At 29.4% G+C, this 22,482-nt stretch overlaps 1 protein-coding gene across 1 annotated transcript; it reads right to left on the reverse strand.

Annotated features, from left to right (window-relative positions):
• Positions 1–772: 772 nt before the first annotated feature.
• Positions 773–21,957, reverse strand: stk35 (serine/threonine kinase 35). The gene is made up of 3 exons (XM_051096222.1): positions 21,157–21,957; positions 16,070–16,825; positions 773–4,548 (listed from the first exon to the last, which is right to left on the reverse strand). Exons 1-2 carry the CDS (start codon positions 21,671–21,673, stop codon positions 16,110–16,112), a joined length of 1,233 nt encoding a protein of 410 aa, XP_050952179.1. The 5' UTR covers positions 21,674–21,957; the 3' UTR covers positions 773–4,548; positions 16,070–16,109.
• Between the last annotated feature and the right edge of the window lie 525 nt (positions 21,958–22,482).

Consider the following 22,482-nt stretch of genomic DNA (forward strand, 5'->3'; position numbering starts at 1 on the left):
AATTAAGAGGAAAAAAAAATAAATAATGACACAAAGTTGAAATTATGGCATGAAAATAAATTGGGAAATAAAAAGTTGAAATGATGATATAAAGTTGAAATTATGTCATAAAAAGCATAAATTAGGAGATAAAAAATTGAAATTATGACACATAAAGTTGAAATTACGGCATAAAAAACAAATTAGGAAATAAAAAGTTGAAATTATGACAAAGTTATATTATGTGACAAAAAAAAGTTAAATAAGGTGACAAAAAGTCTATACTATAACTGTCATAATTATATAAAAACTATGAATTAGTTAATAAATAAATAAATAAATAAATAAATATATAAAAATATATATATATATATATATATATATATATATATATATATACATACACACACAAGTAGAAATTAGGAGATAAAAAGTCATCATCACAAAAAGTAGAAATTCATATTTATCAGATAAATCATAACAATCAGATTAAAAGCCACATAAGCAGAAACAAACAGTCAAATTATGATAGTCATTGAGATAAAAAGTAGAAATTATGACATAAAAAGTCATAATCATCAGATAAAAAGTCATATAAAAAGTAGAAGTAGAAAATTCTTAAGTCGTAATCATGACATAAATAGAAATTAGGAGATTAAAAAGTCATAGAATAATTGGGTTTATAAGATAAAAAGTTCAATTAAAGTAGAAATAAAGTCAAATGATAGTCATTATGAGATAAAAAGACATAACTGTGACAAAACCTCATAATACACAATAATCAAGACAGAAATATTTACTTCTATTTCTTTATTTCAACAAAACAAGAAGCTACATACATTTAAGAAAGACTGCTTTGCAAAAACATCACATGGCTCATAGCATCATAAACCAAACCCAGTTCAATATTAACAATAAGAAGACATTTGTACAATATAAAACATCTGCAATCTCAAAATAATCTGTGAAACTCAGAAAGAAAACGATTCAGTAGAAAGATAACAGTTTGGTTTCCGTGTCTGTAGTGATTAGTCAATGTGCGTATCTCTGGTCAGGTTAGTATTGCTCAGAACTGAGAGAAAATGGACTGTTAAATGGTCGTCGTGTTTGTTTGACCTGCAAACATTTTTCAGTAAACACCTGAGGGACAAGAAACATGACCTTACTGCCAGTCTATGAGGTTTTTTGGTATTTCAAGATGAGACTAAAAGTACGATTCTAACAACGTCCTTTGAAAAACATGACCTTCCTGTGGATTTTGTTTTGATAAAAAGCTCCCCAAGTCAAGAAACCTGAAGAAAGTATCTGAAACACTACTACAGGTAATCTCGTTCTGCGACTCCCAACATAACAAACAGTGAAATGCAATGTCCGAGACGTTTAATACATTACGAATAAAAGTACTGCCACTGAAAAGATGCAAACAGCAAAAGACAGAGCTAAATGTGACACAACAGTGAGGAAAAGTGAGGTAGAAACACTGAGTATGTAAACCAAAACACTGAATAGAAATAATTTCTAACCAACAGAAGGAAAACCGGTACAAATGTCCAGTTAAGAGGAAAAATATCGACTAGCTTCTTATTGCGACCTCAAATTTGTGAAATAGTAATAAGATTTGCTGAAAACGTACTCACCCATAAGGTCATCCAAGATGTAGATGAGTTTGTTTCCTCATCAGATTTGGAAAAGTGGAGCATTACATCATTTGCTCACCAGTGGATCCTCTACAGTGAATGGGTGCCGTCAGAATGAGAGTCCAAACAGCTGATAAAAAAACATTACAATAATCCACAAGTAATCCACACCACTCTAGAAACTTGAAACAAATTAATCCAAATCAAGAAACAAATTCATTGTTAGGTCATTTTAACCTAAACCCAAAAAACAAAACAAAACAAAATGTTTCCTCCAGTGAAAAAAAACATCTTCCATTGTCTTCTCACATCAAAATCCACCGACATATTGGTTTATAACTGTTTTGGTCTGTTTTGGCTTGTAAACAGTACTTGATCTGTGCATATTTCTCTCCTAATTCAAACCATATGACTTTTTCACAAGAGGAAGCAATATTATGGACTTGCATTTTAACTGGAAGCAGTGGTTTAAAGTTAAAAATATTGTAATGATGCAGCTTTTTACTTCAAAAGATGTGAACTGATGGACTGGAGTGGTGTGGATTACTTGTGGATTATTGTGATGTTTTTATCAGCAGTTTGGACTCTCATTCTGACAGCACCCATTCACTGAGGATCCATTGTTGAGCAAGTCATAATTTTTTACTTTTTATATCAGAATAATGACATTTCAGGTTATAATTTTGAAACATAATAATAATTTTGACTTTTTATGTCATCATTATAACTTTCATGTCTCATAATTGCCACTTGTCTTAAGTAAGACTTTTACATCTAATAATTTTGACTTTTTGTCATAATTATGACATTATATGTTGAATTTGTTACTTAGTTTCTCTTAGTATCTCATAATTCAGACTTACCCATAATGTTGACTTTAACTCATAATTTTACCTCAATTTTACTTAAGTCCCAATTTATAATTTTGGCTTTTTATGTCATAAATATGACTTTTTATCTAATTTATCTCATAATTTTAACTTCAAAATGATGACTTTCGTATCTCATAATTGCTACTTATCTCAATTATGACTTTTACATCTCATAATTTAACTTTCGGCCACGATTATGACTTTTTAAGTTGTTAACTGATGGACTGGAGTGTTGTGGATTACTTGTGGATTATAGTGATAACAGGCTGTCTCAGAATTTTTAAACTTTTTAATGCTAAAATTATGTCATTTTAGATTATAATTTTTAAACAATTATAATTTTGACTTTTTATGTAATAGTTATGACTTTTTAGGTTGTTAGCTGATGGACTGGAGTGGTGTGGATTACTTATGGATTATTTTGATTTGTTTATCAAATTCTCATTCTGACGGCACCCATTCACTACAGAGGATCCATTGGTGAGCAAGTGACGTAATGCTACATTTTTCCAAATCTGATTAAGAAACAAACTCATCTACATCTTGGATGGTCTGAGGGTGAGTACATTTCCAGCAACTTTTCATTTTTTTAACCTTTCATTTCTTTAACCTTGAATGTGATCAGGAGTACAATTAACATCTGTCTTTATAATTAAACCAAATATTTAACACATTTTTCACAGAGGTCTAGACTTGATATCTGACACATCTCTAAAGTATCTAGTAGTGTGTTTGGGTCAAACAGTACTGAAGAGAAATCAAGTTACAGTGACTCAACGGTGCCCACAGAAACAGAATCATGCAACATTCCGTATGGAATCACATGACGTGAGTTGCTACATTTTCTAACAATTCAAACTGTTCCAACGGAACCAAAACAATGTGAATGTAACGTCTATTTTAAAGCCTTTTTTGATGTAAAGAGCCAAAAGGAAATCAGATTTTTTGCTACAACAATGTGAAGTCCGTCAGACGAAAACCAAAATTAACAACATAACGTATTTGATCCCTCACCAAATTATTTACACAACGTCAACAGTCGAGTCTGCATAGAAAATCAAATAATCTCCTTTTCAATGGCATTAGTACAAAAAATAGTCTGCTTTTTGTTTATACCTGATCTGTATCTTGATGAAGAGAGTAAAAAAGGGAAAATTTGAATTAAAAAAAATGTAATTCTTTGACAACTTGCAACTGCATTAATGGATCCTGTCAAATGAATATATTATATATATATATATATATATATATATTTTTTTTTTTTTTTTTTTGTGTGTGTGTGTGTGTGTGATGACATTTTGGATAAAATAAAATCATTTTAAAAATCCCCCCAAAAAATGACAAATTTAAAATAATAATGAGAACCATCCAAACACTTTCTTAAAATTTAAAAATAAGGCACAAAGGTTTTTTTTTTTCTTTTAAGAGGTGCTGTTTTTCTGATCAGAAGCATTTACACCTACAGGAGAGACGGGGTTGCTATGTACCCAGCCATTCACATTATATCGTTCACAGTATGTCTTCATGGTTGTGAGTTCTATAATAACTATAATAACTTCCTTCTCTGTTGTCCTGTGAATATTTTAGAGCATTCATCAACATTCGATCGTTCCTAGTGCTTCATTTTCTACGTCTAACTATTTACATCTATATACTCTCTGGTAAACCCCTTTCCAGACGAATGGGGCAGTAGGTAGCTTTCACGGAGGTGCAGAGTGGATATGTTTGTTTGTTTGAGGACATAGTGCAACGTGTGTGTCTAAATCTGGTCCAAAACAACAGCACGAGTCACAGCAGAGAACGAGGGAGAACTGAAAACATTGCTGGTGAGATCGGAGTAGGAGAAGACGTGGTCAGTTTAGAAAGCACCGGAGTAGAAAAAAGAGTGCGTTGATAAAGAAACCTGCATAGCATTTCCTCGTGAGGGGTTTTAAATATAGATATCAAAGTCATTTGATTTCACTTCTGCTTTTTGGAAGCGGTCACGAAATGTAATTCACAGTTCCAGGATTCGCTGTCCCTTTTTCATTTTCATCCGTGGGCAATCCTACCCTGCAAACCTGTAGAGAGAGCAAAACAAAACCGTTACTCAACCATGCATAGCCATTCTCCAACACACAGGGAAAAAAACATGCTTTGGTGAATCAAATTTTGATGGCAAATCAAGTCACAATTACAATACAAAAGTCTAAATTATGACAGAAAAAGCAAAAGTCAGGAGATAAAAAGTCAGTGTTTATTTCATGTAAAGTCATAATTTTGACGTTTGTCATGATTATGGCTTTTTATGTTGTAATTACTTCTTAGTATCTCACAACTTGTGTCATAGTTTATTATCTAATAAATTTACAAAGATGTTTGCAAATATCATTTAATCTTTTTTATTTCATAATTCAGAATTTTATATCTCATTACGCTGACTTTTTATCTTATAATATTAACTTTTTAAGTAATAATTTTTACGTTTTAGGTCATAATTATTATTTAGCATCTTATTATTTTGGTCGTTAATGTCATAACGTTTACATTTTATCTCAGGTTTTACTTTTAAGGCCATAATTATTACTTACATAAAAGTCTGTCTCATTATTTCAAAGTTTTATGTTAGAATTTTGCCATTTTAGGTTATAAACAATTATATCTCATAAATTGCCTCATAATGTTTAACTATTTATGTCATAATTATGACTTTTTGGGTTTTTAGGTAATTACTTCTTAGTATCTCATAACTTTAACTTATGTCATAATTTATTAGCTAATAATTATTACTTACATGAAAGTCTGTCTCATAATTTTAACTTTTTATATAAGAATTTTGATGTTTTAGGTTATAATTTGTAAACACAGTTATTACATCTCATAATTTAACTTTCTACCATAATTATGACTTATTAGGCAACATTTATAACTTCGTATCTCATAATTATTTAATAATTCGTTTTTTTATCTCATAATTGTGCATTTTATATCTCATAATTTTGACTTTTTGCCATAATTATGACTTTTAGGTTGTAATTATTACTTAGTATCTCATAATTCAGACTTATGCCACAACTTTTTATCTCATAATTTTAACTTTTCATGTCATATTTATGATGATTTATCTCATTTATCTAATAATTTTAACTTGTCTTATACCTTTTATATATCATAATAGCTTTTTATCTGAATTATGACTTTTACATCTCATAATTTAATTTTCTGCCACTCTTATGTCTTATTAGGTTGTAATTCTAACTTAGTGTCTCATAATTCATCTTTTTATCTCATAATTATGCATTTTATATCTTGTAATTATGATTTTATCTCATAGTTTTTCTTTATAGGGACCAATTATTCATTATATAAAAGTCTAGTTATTAAAACTTTTTAAGTTAGAATTTTAACATTTTAGGTTATCATTTTTAAACACAATTATCTCATAATTTTGACTTTTTATGTCATAATTATGACTTTTATGTCTCATAATTGCTTCTTTTCTTAATTATGACTTTTACATCTTGTAATTTTAAGTTTTTGTCATATAATTACGAGTTTTTAAGTTGTAACTTATCTCATAATTGTATCTTTTAAGTTGCAATTTTTATATAAATGATAAATATTTTATTTTATATAAAAATATAAATATATCTCATAAATATATCTCAAATATCTCAACTCATAATTTAAATTTTTATGTCATATTTATGACATTTTATCTAATTTTTTATGTAATAATTTTAACGTGTCAAAATTATGACTTATTAGGTTTAAATTAACTTTAAAAAAATAACTTAGTATCTCATAATGTTTTATGTCTTACAATTGTTACTTGTCTTAATTATGATTTTACATTTCATAATTCTGACTTTTTGTCATAATTATGACTTTTTAGGTTGTAATTTATTTAAACCTAGTAAGTCACGATTTTTTACTTTTTAGGTTGTAATTATCACTTACTATCACATAATTTTGACTTTTTATGTCCCTTACCTCAATTTAAATTTTTTGTCATATTTATGATGTTTTATCTAATTCATCTTATAATTTTAATAATCTCATAAATTATCCAATAATTGACTTTTTAGAACATAATTATAACTTTTACATCTCATAATTTTGACTTTTTGTCATAATTATGACTTTTTAGGTTCTAATTTATCTCATACTTATCTTTCAAGTCACAAATTTTACTTTTAAGGTTATAATTATCATTTAGTATTACAGAATTTTGATTTCTAATGTCATAACTTATCTCATTTATCTCAGTTTTAACTTTTTGTCATATCTGAGGTTTTATCTCATTTATCTCATAATTTAAACATTATGACTTTTACATCTCATAATTGCTATCTTTATTATATGACTTTTCTCATCTCATAATTAAACCTTCTTAAGCTTTCTTTGAAAGGCTTGCATGCTCAAATGCCAGACAGACCAAAACTATGAAAATAAAGTAATAATTATATTCAGCAAATATCAGGAATAACTTATTTGAAAACATAATTCAGCCGGTCTAGACATGAGCCACACTCAACATTTACACATCAGACCTGTTTAAACACTGGTTACTGATCGCAGCTGATATCTGAGGTGAACACAATAACATGGAGGTGTTGATGGATGTGTGATCTGAGTCAGCACAATGCCACCACAGTAGCTGTTGTAAATTTATGAGCTGAGAGCTGTTGTGTAACTACATGTGGGCTTCCTTTTCAAACCTCACATGGAAACTTGCTCTCGTTCACCTCAGAACTAACCTGACTTAGTGTTTCTATGATGGAGATGATATTTCTACTTTACATTCTACTCACTATAATCACAGGCTACATGGCTTGTTGTTCTGCTGGTATTTGTAATCGGAGGTCCATGTGTCGGACAGCTGGCCAGTAAATGATTTACTGATGCAACATGTTGTCATGCAAGCTGTTTCTACATCAGATCCGATTTCATCCTCTGCCAACTATGGTTGTAAGCAATCCAATAATGCCGTCTGTCCAATTGTTTTTCTAAGTTTGATCTGATCAAATGTACTTTGCAGTAATATTTTTAAAAAACGACTGCATAAACAAAATCAGGTAAATAAGGCACCTTCAGCCTGTTATTCTGACACACACTGAAAAAAACCTTGGTCTACAGTTTTCACAGAAATCGATACAACGAAAAAAAAAAGTGTTGTGAATAAAACAGATTATTGTATTAGATTTGACAAGAAATTACTTTTTCTGTCTCCCCACTTACAAAAGTGTTTCTACCCTACATAATTTCATGTTTAACTCAATGTGACAATGCAAAATTATGAAAAATAATAAAATGAAACATAAATAAAGTATTAAAAAGTATTATTACTACTGAAAATTAAATAAATAAATAAATAAAATAATTATATAAAATTGGGAAACACAAAACATTGATGTGATATAATTTACATAACGTTACAAATTACATGTCATGTACATTACATTGTGGTGTAAAATGAACAATTCTTAAATAGTTTTAAAAATAATGAAATTTGCTATGAATAAATTATCAATAATAAAATAATGGAAAATATGTGAAAAATATTAATGAAAAAAAATGTAAAACAAAAAATTATAAATAAACAAAAAATTATATATATATTTTTACTTTTTAGGTTGTATTTATCACTTAGCATCTCATAAGTTTGTCTTTTTATGTCATAATTATGATGTTTATCACATTTAACCCACAATTTTAACTTTTTATGTCATATTTATGATTTTTAATCTTATTTATCTCATAATTTTAACTTATATAATAATTATGACTTTTTATCTCATTTGTCTCATAATTTTAATTTTGTCAACATAATGACTTTTTGTCTCAATTGCTGCTTGTCTTAATTATGACTTTTACATCTCATAATTTAACTTTCTGCCATAATTACGACTTTTTAGGTTAAGTATCTCTTAACTTACATTTAAGACACAATTTTGACTTTTTTAATCTTATAATTTTATGATTTAAGTCCCAATATTTACTTTTTAGGTTGTAATTATCTCATTTATCTCATAATGTTTTATCTCATTTATCTCATAATTTAAAGTTGTGTCAAAATAATTACTTTTTGTCTCATAAGTGCATTATCTTTATGACTTTTACATCTCATAATTTAACTTTCTGCCATAATTATAACTTTTTAGGTTGTAATTATAACTTAGTGTCTCATAATTTTGACTTTTATGTCACATTTATGACTTTTTTTTTAATCTCATAATTGCTACTTATCTTAATCATAACTCATAATTTAACTTTCTGCCATAATTATGACTTTTAAGGTATAGATTTATGTCATAATTAAGATTAATGTCATAATTTTGATTTTTTAATCTTATAATTTTACTTTTTAAGACAAATGACCAAAATAATTTCATAAATAGTTTTTACAGTATACAAACTACTTCAGTTTACATTTGGCTTTTAATTTAGTAGTTTGAAAAGTTTTTTCTTTAATTAAAATAAAATGTTATACATCTAACTTCATCTGATAGATTTAAAAAATGACCTTTCATGAAAGTTTAAGACTAACAATAAAAAAAAGCAGCCTCGGATTGGAAAAGTGTGCTAAATAAATGGAAAAAACAGCATGTTTTTCCACAATTATCAGCTAAATGTTATTCCATCTTACATAACAGTCTATAAACACTCGCTCCGGCAAAACCTCCCCTGCAATCTTGGAAAACACTCCAAAACTAACCTCAGCTTTCCCGAAGGAGCCTGATTGTCCACGACGCAAACAAACAATGGTAGTTTTGTTCAAGCTTCAACAAGATATGAGTTCTGCAAAGTGACAAATGCTCCTTTAACTGACTGTATAAATGACTGATATTGGTGCATTCCAATGCATTTCTTACATTTAGTTCCTTCCAGATCAAACGACTTTCAAACTTTCACATGAACACTCATTTTCAGATCACCTATGATTGTATGGGAGCACAGAAGCTGTTGAAAATTATCGAGGCAGCATGAGGAACGCATTGTACTGTATGTTCCAGCTGCTGTGAACTCAATGACCCACTTAACTAATGACGAGGATCACAGAAACAACACAGACACAATTAGAGAGCGGCTTGAGACGGTTTTGTGTCTGTGAATGAGCTGAGCACAGAAATAGTTGTGTCTGTGAATGCGAATTTCACATTTGTAAAAGATTCTACTGACTTTATTTACAATATACTGACTTCTAAAATCACTACATTACCACAGTCAATCATAGTTTTGAAAATAATTAAATTTGTTATAAATAAATGATTAATAATAAAATAATAATGGCAAATACATGAAAACATTTTTTTTTAAATATTAAAAAATTAAAATAAATAAATAATTTAAAATGATAATATTTAAAAATATAGATTTAAAATGTTTTTAAAGGGTTTTTTTTACATTAATGCAACGTATTTGAATTATCTTCATTTTTAATTATTTAAGTTTTATTATTTAATTGATAAAGTGTTCAATTGTCCTAAATTGTAATCAGTTAAAGAGAATGGAAAAACATGATAGCTATGATTCAAATATAACTATTTGCCAAAATTGTTATTATTACAATACAAACAACAAAACCCAGCAAATAAATGTAATATTAAAAATAACACATTTAAATATAAATAAACTGTATTAACATATAACAATAATAATAATAAATTCTATTTTAAATATTAAATAAGCAAATTAAAATTTGTGAAATATTATAAAACATTATAAACAAAATATTTAAAATAAAAAGAATAAAAAACAATAGCATTACATATAAAACAATATGAAATAAATAAATAAAATAAAATTTAAATATTAAATAAGCAAATTAAATGTATGAAAATATTACAAAAATCATAAATATTTAAAATAAAAAGTAGCAAAAACAATAACATTACATATAAAACCATCTAAAATTAATAAATAAATAAATTCAATTTTAAATATTAAACAGCAAAAAATAAAATAAGCAAATTAAAATGATTAAAACAATGTAAATAAAATATATTTTTAAATGTATTAAAAACAATAACATTACATATAAAACATTACAAATAAAGTATTTAAAATAAAAAATATCAAAAACAATAACATTACATATAAAACAAATTCTAAAATAAATAAATAAATTCATTTTAAATATTAAATAGTTAAATAAGCAAATTAAAATGATTATAAAACAATGTAAATAAAATATAAAAAAATATATATATATATATATATCTCATTACATACTAAATAATTAAATAAGCAAATTAAAATGTATGAAATATTATAAACCATTATAAATAAAATATTTATAATAAGTATAAAAACAATAACATTACATATAAAAATCTCTAAAATACATAAATAAATACATAAATATGTTCAATTTTAAATATTTAATAGTTAAATAAAGAAATTAAAATTATTATAAAACAATGTAAATAAAATATTTAAAATAAAAAGTATTCAAAACAATAACATTACATATAAAACCTTATAAATAAAATATTTAAAATAATATTTAAAACAAAAAAATATAAAAAAAACAATCTAAAATAAATAAAATTGATTTTAAATATTAAATAGTTAAATAAGGAAATTAAAATTATTATAAAACAATATGAATAAAATATTTAAAATAAAAAGTATCAAACATAATAACATTACATATTAAATAATTAAATAATTAAAAAAAACATATAACAATATAAATTAAATAAGCAAATTAAAATGATTATAAAACAACGTAAATAAATTATTTAAAATAAAACGTATAAAGGAATAATAACATTACATATAAAATTAATAAAGTAATAAATTAAAAAAAAATAATAATAATAATTATGTAAAATTATACACATTATTGCAGTGTGATTTAAAAAAAAAAAAAAAAAGCAACTAAATAGTACTAAAAATAATAAAATAAGATATTAATTATAAAAAGTCTTATTCTTATTACTAGTTAAATAAAACAATAAAAATACCAAAAAATAATTGTATTAAAAATAACACTAAAAATAAATAAACATACAAGTATAAAATTAAATATTAAAAATTAAAGTTAAAAAAGTCAATTTATTAACATTTAATTACATAAAATTATGAAACATTAAAAAACATAAATAAAACATAAAAAAAAACATGCTCTTACATGTAACATACTTTTCATACTTTTTTTTTGTAGTGTGAATTACTGAAAGTGTGAATTACTGAAAGTGTGAATCATTTCTGCTATATTTATAATTTTAATGATTCGTCACATTTGTAATCCTGTCATGGGAGTAACGTACCCAGTAATACATAGGCAGTATATGCAGTATATACACAATAGCAATTGAGACGCTGGCGGGCAAAGAACAAAATGTTCTGAACGTGAGACCATAGACACCTCAGTGCCTCGTATGGGGTTAGGGAGGGCGGACAGACAGACGGGGGCTTCTGTGCGCAGCTGCAATCATCTCCTTATACCAGGCTAACAGTCTAAGGGGAACGGAAAGCGCTCGGGGTGTCAATACGCAAAAATACCCCCTGTGAGACAAACAGCCAGCTTGTTTTGATGGATGGCTGCTTTCATTCAGGCCGTCCGGGAGAGGAAGGAGGGTTTGGGCCCAGGCGTGTTACATAACTGCTCTATATGCTCACTGAAAGAACGAGGCATAAAACCCTGACGCACGAGTCACATACACGTCCCGTGCACACGACGCTCAACCCATCTGACACCAAATAAGCCGTCGTCACCGCATTTCGCTGGAGATGCGTGCTAGTCTGAGCGAGTCATTGTTTTCGTACGTTTTCGCCTCGGGACACCAACCCAGCGAGTCTTGATTAAAATTGTGCTATAAAGCGGCTTCGAAAATGCTTTTAATTTCCTCTGGCCTTTTCTGTTGAATCTCATCCAAAGCGAAATCCATAAAAGAATGCAATAAACTTTGTGGGAGCAACTGATGTTGTATAACAGTATGTTCCTACCCAAAACATAAGGCACCTGGTTGCGCGTATGAAACGTTGGCGTTATTAAGAGTCACACTTCAAGTGTAAATTTTAAGTTTGTTATTTTTTAAATTGTAATTTTAAGAATTGTTATTTTTTTGTTATTTGTTATAAATTGTTATTTTTATTATATGTAAATGTCTACATGACGAACAGTCCTAAATTTTAATAAAAAGTAAGGTAGAGTAAAACATACGACTATAATTATTACTGAAATAAGTTAAAATGAATATAATATAAATTATATAGTATAATATAAATATAATATAAACATTTTAAAAACCTTGATATTAAATATTATTAATTTGAATAATTTACATAATATTGCACAGTACATTCACATTATTGTGGGATGTGACTAATTATTACTGAAATATATTTATTAATTAATCAAATTTGTAAGCTTCCAACATGAAAAACAAACCCTTAAATAAATTAAAAAAAAGCTAAAAAAAAGTTAAAATGAATATAATATAAAATTATATAATATAATATAAATATTGTTGTATTGTATAATATAAATAACACTGATATTAAATATTATTAATTTGAATAATTTACATAATATTGCACATTACATTTACATTATTATGGGATGTGACTAATTATTACTGAAATATATTTATTAATCAAATTTGTAATTTTCCAACATGAAAAACAAACCCAAGCAATTAAATAAAATATATTTAAATAAATATTAATATAAAAATTAAAAAATAAAATTAATTTATAAAATAAAATAATATAAATATTATAAAAACACTGATATTAAAAAATATTAATTTAAATAACTGACATTATAATGCACATTACATTTACATTATTGTGGCGTATGACTATAATTATTACTGACATATATTTATTACTAATTTTGCAAATTTTACTGATACTGATTATTACTGATTTAGCAAATTTATAATCTTCCAACATGAAAAAAACCATAAACAAACAAATAAATAAGTAACAACAAATTAAATAAAATATATTTGAATAAATGTTAATATATGAAAATTAAAATAAAATAGTTAAAATAAATTGATAAAATAAAATAATATAAATATTACAAAACATTGATATTAAATATTATTTTTACACATTACAGTACATTTACATTATTGTGGCATGTGACAATCACTACTGAAATATATTTATTACTGATTTTGCTAATTTTACTGATTTATTGATACTGATTATTGCTGATTTAGCTATTTAAAATCTTCCAACATGAAAAAAACCTTAAACAAAAACAAATACATAAATAAATAAGCAACAAATTTAATAAAATATATTTAAATAAATGTTCATATAAAAAAAATGTAAATAAAATTGTTAAAATAAATTAATAAAATTAAAATAATATAAACATTATAAAAACATTGATATTAAATATTATTCATTTGAATAATTTAAATTATATTGCACATTAGATTTACAGTATTGTGGCACTGAAAGTGTGAATATAATTAAACCTGTATAAACAGTGTCAGTATAATTGAAATATAAATGCTAAAGTGGCTTCTAAAATGCATTTAATTTCCTGTGGCTTTTTCGGCTGAATCTCATCCAATGCAACATCCATAAAAGAATGCAATAAACTGTCGTTGTATAACCTTTGGTTCCTACCCAACACATACAGCACCTGGTTTGGAGTATGTCATGTATTAAACTCTGACGCTATCGCCTCTGGCAGAGTGCATTCTGCTGCTAAAAAGGTGTCAGATCCTGTTAATGAGATCAGTCGTGGAGCTCAGGGTGTGGCGTCAGAAAACCAAACAGGCCTGTGAGTTGTACGATGGGTAGGGCAGGGCAGCCTCGCAGGGTACATGCTGCCCCTGAGGCCAAATATGTGGGTATGATTAGAGAAATACAAAAGCAGCAGGACGGATGAGAAACTCTTGAATAGGTGAAGAACTATGGGAAGCGAGCTCCAAAAAACAATTTGGCACCTTAGAGTACTGTAATGCATGAATAAATTTACACTACTGTCACTTACGTACTGTACAAGGTTGTAAAACAGTAAGATTTTTAATGTTTTTTTTGTTTTTTTTTTATAAAAAAAGTCTCTTTTGCTCACCAAGCCTGCATTTATTTGATCCAAAGCACAGCAAAAACAATAAAAATGTGAAATGTTTTTACTATTTAAAATAACTGCTTTTTATTTGAATATGTTTTCAAATGTAATTTATTCCTGTGATTTCAAAGCTGAATTTTTAGCATCATTGCTCCAGTCACATGATCCTTCAGAAATCATTCTAATATTCTGGATTTTTTTTATTATTGTTCATTAAGTTCATAAGAACAACATTTATCTAAAAGAGAAAGCTTTTATATCATTATAAGTGTCTTTATCATCACTTTTTGATCAAGGATTAAAGCATCCTTGCTAAATAAAAGTATTAATTTCTATCCTGAAAAAAAATTTACTTAACTGTTTTAAATATTGATAATGATAAAAAAATGTTTCTTGATCAGCATATTAAAATAATTTCTGAAAGATCATGTGACATTGAAAACTGGAGTAATGATGCTAAAAATGTAACTTTGATTACACGAATAAATTACATTTTAAAATTCATTCAAATAGAAAACAGTTATTTTAAATAGTAAAAATATTTCTAAATTTTAATGTTTTTCCTGTACTTTGGATCAAATAAATGGAGGCTTGGTAAGCGGAAGCAACTTCTTTAAAAAACATTAAAAATATCAACAAATTTTGACTGTAATGTATTTTTACATGCAATTGTTTTGGTAGAAAGAAACAAGATACGTTTCTAGCTTCAATATTATTTGTTTTTCAGATATTCTTCTTTAAATACAGTAAGCATCAGCTGTAGGCAACATCAGCTGTGACCCACATTTGATTTCTGACCAATAAAAATTGGTACAATTTAACTCTCAGAGCCATGTTGAGATCTCAATATCTCTGGAACTGAACATTGTAAGGCCTTAAAAATAAGGATACCAAAAGAACAGTTTGTTAAAAAACAAAATCTAAAAGGATATTAAGACATCTTGCACACTTCCTCAGTTACATCCACGCAAACTTTGGAAAAAGACAACTCAGAAAGTGCTTTTTCCCATTTTTGAACCATCACCAATGGCATACAATGCAACAAAGATGACTAAAGTCAACAGATTTTACTAGCAAAGCTACCAATCTCCATGCAAAAATAAAATAACAAAGCTGCCATCTTTCTAAAGTAATTTTTCCTCAATGTGATTTGGCTCCAAATCTTAAAATTGTTATTTTGACACCCCTCTACAAAGTAGTGGATTACTCCATGTAATCCCCTCTATAAAATAGTGGATAAAATAGCAAATATACATCTGTGACAATGAAAACTTTTGGTTTTCATCACTATTCATATTTGTCTTTCTTCAAAACAAAATGTAACAACAAAATTTAGCCAAGGAAGGTTGATAAATCAGGCCAAATGGCCTACAAAAATACATATCACTGCAGCGCTGTATGCGCCCAAAACATTTAAATAACCCAAGATGTTTTGTTTTGATTTATTATGCGATTTAAACTACACTTCTGACTTTTACTCCTGAATATTTTGATCTGATGTGAACAAAAATGGTGACTACAACATCTAAAACAATAACAAAAAGGCAACCCACCTGAAGAAGTTGCGTGCTTGCTTTGGCCAATCGGGTCGGCTTACGCCGCACATGTGACTTGGTCCATTCTGACCTCCAATTGAAACGCATCAGGCCGGTCCTGAGGGTTGACCGCCAACATGTCCTTCAGAAGGCGCTTGACGCCTTCAGACATGATGCTCCGCGTCTTCTGCGGGATGTTCAGGACCATCTTCGGGTTCTCCAGCAAGGCCTCACCCACTGGGACGATTTCGGTTCCCTGTCGAACGTACGTGCCGAGGAGCTCTCGCTTAGACTCGGCGTCGATAAACGTGATCCGCTCGATCATGGCCCAAATGATAATGCCGAGGGCGAAAATGTCAGCTTTGGCGGTGTAGTGGCCCTCCCACACCTCCGGTGCCATGTAGAAGTCAGATCCGCACGCTGACGACAGCCAGAATTTGTTAATGTTCATGTTTTTGTTAACCTGGTTGTCGCCTTCGCTCTCCATGCAGCTGAGCCCCGCGCAGACCTTGCTGAGACCGAAGTCGGCGACTTTGATTACCGGGTTGCCAGATTTCTGTGAGATGAGAATGTTGTCTGGTTTGAGGTCCCGGTGGACGATGTTGTTCTTATGGAGGAAGGCCACAGCGCTGGTCATCTGCTTCATGAAATTATGGTTGGTCCGCGGGTCGGGCCGCCGGGAGAGGATGTACTGGTTGAGGTCTCCGCCGTCGCAGAACTCCATAACAAACCAAAGATAACACGGTTCCTCTGGATAACCTAAGACACGCTCACCTGGAATGAGAGCATAATGCGGTTAGCATGCATTTTTGAAAGAAGTCTCACCAGGAATGCATTTATTTTATTAAAAATACAGTAAAATTGTGAAATATTATTAGAATTTAAAATAGCTGTTTTCTATTTGAATATATTTAAAAATGTAATTTATTTCTCATGCAAAGCTGAATTTTTAGCATCATTACTCCAGTGTCACATGATCCTTCAGAAATCATTCTAATATGCTGATTTGCTGCTCCATTTTTTTTCTCATTATTATAAATCCAATTATGTATTATGTCAGTCATAACAGTTTCAGATTACAAAGACAATTTTTTCCCTTAAATTAAAACGTAAAAACTCAAATTAAATATATTTTTTATAAATAACTAATTTCCCAACTAATCCACATTTCTTAAAAAGAAAATGTCAGAACCAATATTATTTCAGTATCACTGAGATACTATATATTTATATACTATATATACTAATTTTTATCAAATATATTTTAGAAGTTTATTATATGTATTTATATTTAACTGTATTTTATAATTTATTATTTTATAATTTAGTAATATTTTGAATATTTTCCAGTCAATTTAATTTTGCTTAAATGTTTTAGTAATTTTTTTTTATATATATATATATATATATATATATATATAAAAATGAAACTGAAACTGAAAATACTGAAACATTAATTTAAATATATATATATATATATATATATATATATATATATATTGTATTGCTCAGATAATATATTTAGATACTATATACACTAATCTTTTATTCAATATATTTTAGATTTTTTATATTTATTTCTATTTAACTGTATTTTAAAATTTATTGTTGTATAATTTAGTAATATTTTGAATATTTTCCATTGTCAATTTAATAAAATTTAAAACTTAAAATTTTAGTAATTTTGTTGTGCGTTTTTGTCAGATATACACATATACAGTACAAATGACAAAAACACACAACAAAATTACTCACACTTTAATTAAAAATAATTTTAAAATAGAATAGTTTTACGTATTTTAGTACATCAAGTTAAACTATGAATCAGCTCAAGTTATTTAATAATTTATTGCAGTAAAAATTTCAACTGGCTTCAGTTAACTTCAATAATTCTGGTTAGAACTAGCATTTGAGGTTACTGTAAACCACAGTTGGCAAATCAAAGCCACTCCATAATCTACTCATGTGCTTCACTGAGTTATTTGTGCTGAGTCAGATGAAACGGCTCTTTATTCAATGTCGCTGGTCTCTAACTGATAAGCCGCTGTTTCGGACTCATTAACAAACAGACATGGTTGTTTTTGATTAATCCCAGTCCTGTTCAAACCACAACGGCTTTACTGTTCATACTCCAAGCTGTAAAACTAACATATTGGTTTAGCTAACTCAGACAGGCTAGCAAAACACCAATCAGACTCTAGCCAAGCGCAGATTTCCGCTAAGCGACACGTTTGGAGGCCTTCCAAAGAGCACTGTATGAAAGTAAGCACTGATAATCTGTCTGCGTTCTGTGATAACTAACTCAGCTTAACATCAGGAAACAAGGGTTTGGGAAATGCATGGAGAACAGGTGGACTGTGAGCAATACAAATGCTGTAAGAACTTATAAACACTTGGGAACTACAAAACAAATGTAGATCATGAAGCAGGATTTTCCAAACTCCCAAACTGGGGTTATTAAACATTTGCTGCCATTTACATTTAAGACAAAAATGAATAATCCACAGGCTTTTTGTTAATGCTGTGATTTGTTTGTTTTGTAATAAATACACTACCAGTCAAAAGTTTTTGGATAGTAAAATCTGTAATGTTTTTTTTTTTTTTTTAAAGAAGTCTCTTTTGCTCACTGAGCCTGCATTTATTTGGTCCAAGGTACAGAAAAACAGTAAAATTTTGAAATATTTTTGCTATTATAACTAACTGTTTTCTATTTGCATATATTTTAAAATGTCATTTATTCCTGTGATTTCAAAGCTGAATTTTTATCATCATTACTCCAGTCACATGATCCTTCAGAAATCATTCTAATATTCTGATTTGCTGCTCAAAAAAACATTATTATTATTATTATGTTAAAAACAGCTGAAACAGAAATCTTTTGTAACTTTATAAACGTCTTTATCATAATGCATTTAAATAAAAGTATAAATAAAAGTTTTAATTTCTATAATATGACTCCAAGCTTTTGAGGAGTTATAGTGTAAAATGTTACAAAAGCTTTTTATTTCAAATAAATGATGATCTTTGGATCTTCACTTCATTAAAGAATCCTGAAAGAAAATGTACTCACCTGTTTTAAATATTGATGATGATGTGAATAATAATAATAATAATAATAATAATAATAATAAATGTTTTGTGAAAAGCAAATCAGCATATTTGAATGATTTCTGAAGGATCATGTGACACTGAAGACTGGAGTAAGGATGGTGAAAATTCAGCTTTGATCACAGGAATAAATTACATTTTAAAATATATTCAAATAGAAAACAGCGATTTTAAATAGTTAAAATATTTCAAAATTTTACTGTTTTTGCTGTAAAAAATCTTACAAGTAAAATCCTTAAAAAATTCAATACTTCATGTCAAAGCTGGGGAATTTTAAAAGTTTTAAAACTTCTAAGACTCAAAAAAAAAATCATATAAAATAATAAATTATTAATAAAAAACAGAAATGTCTAATTCCAAATTACCTTTTTAAAGTTATGCACCACTTTAAAACTTTTTTTTGTGATTGCAATGATTAAAAAAAAGAATCTATCCAGAACTGTGAATATCTGAATGTGAACATTTCAGTGGGTACCTCAAGTAAATATTTTAGGTCAAAAGAGTTTAGTTGGCAAAGAAGTTTGGCAATACCTGTTATAAACTAAGGCATGAACCATAAATGTGTTTACTGGCAAAACTGACCTACATTAAAGGTCATACATTCAGAACGCCTAGTCAGTAAATGCATAAGTTTTCTGTAATAAATAGAAAATATTTAAAAAATCATGGAAAAATTTGGACATTTCTATTGCAGAGTTAATGCACCACTCTTTAACATTTAATGAGCCAGATTATTTTAGTTATTTATTTATTTTTGTGATTGCAATGATTTAAAAATGAATCTTTATCCTGTAAATGTACATCAACTCTACACAATGACAGCATATTAATAAATCTACTAGATGCAAACCTGACTCAAATTTTAGAAATATTTTAGAACTAAAGAGACATTTTAGGTTAAAGGGGTCTTGCGAATTCTAGTCATAAACAAAGTTGTGCTCCGTAAATGTGTTTATTAGGCAGACTGACCTACTGATCACAGGTCACAAACACAAAAATCTTGCCTATGTCAAATAAACACGTCAATAATTCCCAGACTCATACAAACACATATTTATAGAACAACATTAGATGACCCAAAATGCATCCGGAAAGACATTTCTACTCATTTCTAAACCAGCCTGCAACATAAGGATTAGTTTTTCCACTGTGGACGAGGCCACTGATTGGTGACACTTACATAACAGCAGTCAGCACAAAATAGATCCTGCTACTGCTGAGCATAACCACAAATATAGCGCTCACACGACACCACAAACACGCAACCTCAACACACCAAACCACCATCTGAAAAATTACAAACACATCAAATTTATTCAGGCTGCCAGATGTGTAAATAATAATGTCAAAACTATATCCAAGGTTCACGTGCATGGAAATATCAGGAAAAATTACAATTTCCAGGCCTTTAAAAGTAATGCCAGTTTAACAGCGAATGAGAATGTCTATTTCCAGTTTACAACTTGAAGTTATGCACCACTCTAAAACACTTTAAGAGCTTATATTTAGCTTTAAAATCAATCTTTATCCTGTAAATGCTCAGTGACAAAATCTGATTTAGACAACAAGCCTTCAAATTACAATATTATTAAATCTACTGGAAAAAAGACTAAAATTTTGAAAACTGCACACAAAGACCAAAGCTGATTAGCAGAGGTGAACATCCAAACTGGCCTTTACGGACGTGAAGGGGTTAATGCATGATGGGTACTAGAACATGATGTTCCCTCACGCACAGAATGCCTTCTCTTCCTACTTTGTGCACGTTTGGTGACATGCATTTAATAGCATGCATTGCATTAAAAGCGTGCAATTTAACATGTTTAGAAAGTTGCATTGCTTTACGCATCGCAGAATGCATACGTATTACAACAAAAAACTCAAATAATGCATCAGATATCAATCAATATCAGTCATTTAGTTCATATGATGAATTATGCATTCAGTGCAAAAGCTTTCAAACAGCTTCATCTTGTGCTGGTTGAATGTTTATTTACCTTTAAGTGAAGTTTCCACTAATCTCAAATACTGCTTGTTTCGTTTGTTCCCATGGCTCATTTTCTGTGCCATCCCGTTTCTTTGCAGCACGCACTCCTCCAGCTGCACCACGTTCTCGTGCTTCTTCTCCAGGCTCGCCAGGGCCCAGAACTCCGCCAGCGCCAGCTCCACTTTCTCGGGCGCGTCGCAGCGGAGCTTCTTCACGGCCACCCGGGCTCCGGACCTGCGGGCGATGGCCTCGTACACCACACCGTAGCTCCCGCGACCCACCTCCCGGATCAAGCTATACCTGGGTGTCTTGAAGAACATCGCGGGATAGAGACTGTCATTCTTGAGGAAGCCCGTGGAGAAGCAGTCCTCTTCCTCCATGAGCTCCTCTTCGTCGTTGGTCTCCACGGGCAGCGGGCGCAGAACTTTAGTGACATCCCGCCTCAGGTTCGCGTTTGGCGGCTCGGCTCTCTTGCAGCCCCGCCGGAGGCTCGTTATTCTCCCCTGTGTGCCTTTGCGCAGCTCCATGAGTTTGTAACCCCTGTGTTAACATATGTTTAGGGGCAATGACCCTATTTCTCATAACGTTCCTGAAAAGCTGCGGACTTGGGGAAACTCGACAAGTTTGTTTGGGTTTTTTGCCACTTCCTCCATTAAACGTCTGACTGACATAAACATTAATAACATCAACAGGAGAGAGCGGAGGGGGCGTGGCATACGCGGGCTGTTCCATTTCATTCATAACACAGGGGAGGCGTGTCACAAATGCGACCTATTTTTAAGCTTTTTCTCTAGTTTAATACAATTTGAGCAATTTTTTCGCACAGTGTTTAGGGAAATATAAGTTTACAAAACTAAATATTTAAGGGTGTTTTTGTTCTTTTTTGTTAAATTAAAACTTTGTGACAACGTGACACTTGAATTCAGGTAAAGTGGGCTGTTTAAGTTTGTACTGCGCTCAGAGGGTTTACACTTTAAGAGAATAACAAAGGTTCTTAATTAAATATGCTTTGTCTAATCATGTGTTAGTACAGCATGTGTTTTTAATTTAGTTGCAGAATCATTTTTGATAAATAAGGGATGACCCACTTTACCAGACTAGCTGGGAAGAAATTTGTCTGGAGTGCATGATCTCAAAATGGTTATTGTTTGTCACCCAGCACCACAAAACTAGTCATAAGGGTCGGTTTTTGGAAATTGAGATTTATACATCATCTAAAAGCCAAATAAATAAACGTTCAGTTGATGTATGGTGTATTTGATAAGACAAAATTTGGCTGAGATACAACTATTTGGACATCAGGAATCTGAGGGTGCAAAAAACAAAAAACAAACAA

The sequence above is a fragment of the Labeo rohita genome, chromosome 23 (assembly GCF_022985175.1).
Source record: "Labeo rohita strain BAU-BD-2019 chromosome 23, IGBB_LRoh.1.0, whole genome shotgun sequence".
NCBI classification, from domain to species: Eukaryota; Metazoa; Chordata; class Actinopteri; order Cypriniformes; family Cyprinidae; genus Labeo; species Labeo rohita.

What these genes read in the sequence shown, in the direction of transcription:
- stk35 (XM_051096222.1), bottom strand. Translation starts at nt 21,673, where the DNA reads ATGGAGCTGCGCAAAGGCACACAGGGGAGAATAACGAGCCTCCGGCGG. An exon ending in AGTGGAAACTTCACTTAAAG is followed by an intron (nt 16,826 to 21,156) that starts GTAAATAAACAT and finishes CTCTCATTCCAG; the next exon opens with GTGAGCGTGTCTTAGGTTAT.